General features: G+C 45.2%; 1 protein-coding gene across 1 annotated transcript in view; it reads right to left on the reverse strand.

Annotated features, from left to right (window-relative positions):
* CFAP77 (cilia and flagella associated protein 77) overlaps window positions 1–5,645 on the reverse strand; it is a 94,050-nt gene extending 88,405 nt beyond the window's left edge. Inside the window, exon 1 of the mRNA XM_083721433.1 lies at window positions 4,854–5,645. Within this exon, the coding sequence (XP_083577559.1) occupies window positions 4,854–5,039 (186 nt within the window). The 5' untranslated portion in view covers window positions 5,040–5,645. The remainder of the gene's footprint in view (window positions 1–4,853) is intronic.
* Window positions 5,646–6,000: the final 355 nt, after the last annotated feature.

Below are 6,000 nucleotides of genomic sequence, written 5' to 3' on the forward strand. Positions count from 1 at the left end.
TCTGATGGTGATGATGACCAACAGGCTTGGCTTCAGCAGTTTGGCACCCTTGGGCAGCTAACAGGACACATCCTCAGTACGGGCTATGAATGGAAGCTGCAGGCTTGCACATATTGTACTGTGTAGTGGTTAGAGTATCAGACAACGGTGCCTGGGAGACCAGGGCTCAAGTCTTTCACTCAGCCGTGAAGCCTGCTGGGTATCACTTAGGCCAATCACCGACTCCAAGCCTAATCTACTTCACAGGGTTGTTGTGGAGATTAAATGAGAAGAGGCAGAACCATGCATGCCATCTTGAGCTCCTTGGGAGAAAAGGTGGGATAGGAAGGCAATAAAAATAATAGAATAGAATAGTCATGTTATCTAATAACACTCCTGGTCATTAATCTTTCAGATGTTATTTAACAAAATGTATACAGAAAACCTTTAAGCAGGTTTACAAAAAAAAAACAACCCACATTAAAATTATAAATAAAAAACAGTTAAACAGGTACTTTCAGTGTTTTTAAAGATGATTAAAATCAACAGTAGCTAAAAAGAAATAAAACACCCATCAACATTCTACATTCTGGGAAGGTTTGCCTAACCAAACAGGAGAGCACAGTGAAAATGCCTGCCAGATGTCAATAGGCAGGGAGTTCCAAAGTATAGGTACTACTGCTTTAAGAGGCTGATTTGTTAAAAGTGTGGAACAAGTATTGTATGACACCTGAAACAGCGCTGAAACTATCAACTCCCCTATAAAGAAAGGTTTCAGCATTTGGGACTTTTTAGTTTAGAGAAAAGGTAAGAGGCAACATGATGGATGCTTATAAAATTATGCCTGGCATAGAGAAAGTGGATAGGAAAAAGAAAAGCCTTTCACCCTCTCTCCAAACACTAGAACTCCTGAACGTTAGGACCAAAAGTACTTCTTCACACAGTGCATAGTCAAACTATAGAACTCGCTCCAGTGATGACAGTTATAACTACCAACATAAAGGTAAAGGGCCCCTGACCATTAGGTCCAGTCGTGACCAACTCTGGGGTTGCGGTGCTCATTTCGCTTTATTGGCTGAGGGAGCAGGCGTGCACCTTCTGGGTCATGTGGCTAGCATGACTAAGCTGCTTCTGGCGAACCAGAGCAGCACACAGAAACACTGTTTACCTTCCCGCCGGAGCAGTACCTATTTATCTACTTGCACGTGATGTGCTTTCGAACTCCTAGGTTGGCAGGAGCTGGGACCGAGCAACGGGAGCTCACCCCATTGCGGGGATTCAAACCTCTGACCTTCTGACCGGCAAGCCCTAGTCTCTGTGGTTTAGACCGCAGCGCCACCCACGTCCCTAACCACCAACATAGACAACTTTAAAAGAGGATTAGACAAATTCATGGAGCAGGAGAAGGCTATCAGTGTCTACTAGCCACAATGGGTATGATCTGTCTCCAAAGGTGGAGGCAGCAATGATTCCAAATACCAGTTGTTGGGAACCACAGGAAGGGAGAATGCTGTTGTACTCAGGTCTTGCTTATGGGCTTCCCATAGGGCCATCTTGTTGGCCACTGTAAGAACAAGATGCTGAAAAAAGTTGGGCCATTGGCCTGATCCAGCAGGATCACCTTACGTTCTTATGCCAGTTCTGCGGATCAATGCAGTTGAGTGGGCATGTATGGGTTAAAGCAATCCCAAAAGTAAACTGGTCCCAAGTTGTTAAGGGCAATGCCTTAAACTTGGCCCACTAACAAACAGGCAACCAGATCTCTTTGTAGAGGTGTTATAATAATATACATTGCTATAATATATATTGCTATCACTAGGCCTAGAGATCTCTGCTCCATACTCTGTTGGAACCAGCATAGTGTAGTGGTTACCGTCATGAAATTCTACTCAATATTGATCCAGAGCTGATTCCAACGTATAGTTAGTTAGCAGAGTAAAAACTTAAACATGTTGCAGGATTCCCAAAAAATAGACCAGAGGCAATTGAATTTCATCCAGCAGGGCTTTTCTGCTACTGAAGGCAAATGAGCATAATGGTCACAAATCCATTCAGGATTGGCACTGCCCATAAGAAATCCAGTTGCAGCAGACTTAATTTAAACTTACAACAACTTATAATAAGACTAAACCTTAACACTATATACAGTCATACCTCAGGTTACAAACGCTTCAGGTTGCGCATTTTCGGGTTACAGATGTGCTGAAACCCGGAAGTACCGGAAAGGTTACTTCCAGGTTTCGGCACTTGTGCATGCGCAGAAGCACTAAATCGTGCTTTGCGCATGCGCAGAACTGCCAAATTGTTACCCGTGCGTGCGTGAGCAGACATGGCACTGCGGGTTGCAAACACTGCAGGTTGCAAACATGCCTCCCGCAGGGATCATGTTCGCAACCCGAGCGTTTACTGTACAGAACACCAAAGCAAAAGAGATAGAAAGATAAAGTTAAACCCACGCTCCTTCTGGCCTTATTTTTATACTCAGCATGGCCTTGACTGAAAGGGACAGCAAAGCCAGTTTAAGCCAGCTGTACTCAACCCAAACATCATTAACCTTCTGCTTTTTCTTTCACACAGAGAAGCTTTCATAACCCTCTTTATTTTAATAATGTATTTTTATTTTTAAAAAATCTTGCAAAAGTATGTATAATGTCTCTCTCTCGTATTTTTACCATGTAACATTTTTACAAATCAGTTTCATTTGTTGAGACATTAGGAAGAAAAGGGGGAAAGAGGTGGAGAGGGGAAAGATGGGTGAGGGTGGGGTTGGGATGTTTCTATTTTACTTAATGTATGTAAGGTTTGGTGTCAGCGTTGCTCGTGCAGGTTCTCTGCTGTTCACTTGTGTTCCTTTGGTGGTGAGAGAGGTTGGGGTTGTTTGTTTGTGATTGGCTGTGGTGATCTTTGTTTTTGTGTGTGAGGGAGGTGGGTGGGTGTTCCATAACCCTCTTGAGTTAATTAGAATAGGAAAGATCTTTACACATCATATCAATACATTCTGCACTAAGAAATGCAAACTGACAGTTACAGTGCCATACTCCATACCTGGGAGACCAGAGTTCAAATCCCCAGTTGGCCATGAAAGCTCAATGGGTGACCTTGGGCCAGGTACTGCCTCTCAGCCTAGCCAGCTACACAGGGTTTTTGTGAGGGTTTAAATGAGGATGGGGAGAAGAACCAGGAGCAAAAAGTGGGATATGAATACAATAAACAACTGTGCAAAGGAAACAGAATCTCAGCTCATCCTTAAACTATTGATCACATGCTTCCCTCTAGTGTTTAATCTGGCACCTGCAGGCACCCGCACTTCTAATTCTGTGTTATCATCAATATTCAAGGCCACTGGAACTTTGCTGTTTACTAAAAGTAGTCAACCTGCATGCCCTTCCATACCGACCAGTTTATCATATTAGTGAGCAAATCCTGATGTCTGCCATTTGCTAACAACCATCCCAGACCCTGCACTCATCTCTGAAGGGTGGCAACAGGAGAGGGAGACTTTTCTGTGGTGGCTTCCTGTTTGTTGGATGGTCTCCCCAGGGAGGCTTGCCCAGTGCCTTCATTACATATCCCTGGGCACCAGGCAAAAACATTCATCTTCATCCAGGCCTTTGGCTAATGAAACTGTATATGGGGCAGGGTATTGTTTGTGTTTGTTACTACGTTATGTATTTTTGTGTTTTTGTATTTTAAACTCCCTGTGATCCTTGGGCAGTATAGACATTTATTTAATATAAGCAAACAAATAAAAGCATTAATTGGTGTTCCTTTTCTAACATATAGAAGAAAATTGGTGGCAAAATGTATGTTCCCTGTAAGGCAGCCTTGAAGCACCTTAAAATTATTATTCCAATCCAGTGCAGTGAGAAGAAAATACAGGAAAACACACACACACACACACACACACACACACACACACACACACACACTCATCTAATGAAAAGGTCACATCTAAACAAATGATACTGGACAGCATGTATGTAAATATGCTTGGCATCCACAATTTAAGGGGCAGTCCTTATCAACCTATCTGCCCGCCCCAGGCAGCTGCTGGAAACCTCGCACCCTTCCAAGACCACCACTATGTGGCTTCCATGTGAGCCCCTGCACCATGAAGCTGGGTGTGAAAGCTGCCATTTTGAACTTCCGCCACTCCGTATCACTGTAGGAAAGTAAAATTCCCTCAGTGAGAAGCTGTGAATAGGTGTGTGTCGATCTTAACTTTTTCTACGGTTTATTACTGTAGATTAAAGATTGGCATAACTTAATATGAAAACAGGTTGCCATGGTTGCCAGAGAGCAAAATAGAAAATGGCTACTGCTACAGCCAGGCCCAATGGAGGGGAAAGAGCTGTAGCTCAGTGGTAGAACATCTGCTTTGCAGTCAGGAAGTCCCAAGTTCAACTTGCTAGGGTTTGGTAAGGCCCCTGTCCAAAACCCTGAAGACCTGCTGCTAGTCAGTGTGGACAATACTGAACCAGATGAGCCAGTGGGCCTGACTTAGTTTTATGAAGCTCCCTGTGTTCCTATTTTAATTAGCCTGTAAAACACAATGAGGACTGGAAACTTGCTTTGTTTTTAGTGCTACAGCTGAGTGGCAGTCCCTGGTGCCTCCAGGTAGAGCTGGGGAAAGTTACTCCATAAAACCCTTGAGAGCTTCTGCCAGTCAGTGTAGAGAGCACTGGGCCTGATGGACCAATGCTCTGACTCTCGATGTCCCTAAGCAGCTGGGGTGGGGGTCTGAAGGCTGTCAGAGGTCACTTTGCTGACAGTCCCATCAACTTGTGAAAATGCCACAGACACAAATCCCAAGAGGTCCCCAAAAGCGGCCTGGGGACCTCCCTCCCTCCAGTCCCGCGCCATAGCCTCCTCACCTTAGCAATGAGATGGTTCTGGAGCATGCTCTCACGGGCCACTCCTAGCCGCTCGTTCTCACAGCCTGGGTGCAACTCTGCCAAAGTCATTGGCCTCCGTGGCGGAGGACAGATTTGGCTGACGCTGCGGCGCCGGGGCAGGCGCACCTTCTGGGCGGTCTTCTGCTCAGGGATGTCTGCTGCCATGGCTGCCCACTGGTGCCACACGTGAAATGCCCACCACTACTCTGGAACGAGAGGGATCTTGCAGCGGCTCCCGGCTCTTTTTTTTTGGGCTGCACCACGTTGGAGGGGAGAGAATGGATGCAGAGGCAACTTGAGTAGAGAGACGCCCCTCTGGGTTAGGTCAAGGCCGTGAAAAGAAGGAAAAGAAATCCTGAGGAGCCAAACGTACACATACACTCTCTCCTTCTCCTCTCTGGGGAATGGTGAGGCTGGTTGTCGCGGCAACAGGGGACGCTAACCGTGTTTATAAAACAATAGCCAACAGCAGGGTAGGGCGCAGCAACACCACACCAGCGCAAGGGGTTGCTAAACAACCGAGTGCAAGAAAGCACACACACACACACACACACACACCAAACTGTAAAACCCTCTGGCTGATAAGATGGGCCAGCAGTCGTGAAGTCCCAGGGCAACTCTGCACTTAGGAGCATGTGTCAGTTTATGCATTGCCAAATCTGCTATGAACTTTCAGGGCCATAGCTGCCAACTCCTAAAGGGAGTAAATGAGGCAGTTCCCCCCCCCCCCAATGTATTTTTTGAGGGAGCCAGGCCACCTCAATGTTCAGAGGGTGTTCAGCTCCACCCCCTGGTTCCTTGTGATGTCATACATGCGAAGTCAGGATGTCGTGCAACATCGCATCAGCGCCCCTCAATAATCTGGAGAATTAATGCCTCTGTTCTGGGCAAATCTTTTTTTATATAATATATTTATTAGCAGTTTTTTAATTTAGTTACAGTTTCAATAAACAATACAATATAACATATCTTTTAACATAGTCTTCTTAACTTCTTTGGACTCCCTCACATCTCCCGCTCCTGCGTTCCCAGCCAAGAAAATTTTTCCAGCAAATTTATCCCCTTATTTCGATTCTTATTATCTAATTTTCCAATATTATATCTCTAATTTTTGATGTCCTTTATT

Source organism: Podarcis gaigeae, assembly GCF_964106915.1.
Source record: "Podarcis gaigeae genome assembly, chromosome: Z".
NCBI classification, from domain to species: Eukaryota; Metazoa; Chordata; class Lepidosauria; order Squamata; family Lacertidae; genus Podarcis; species Podarcis gaigeae.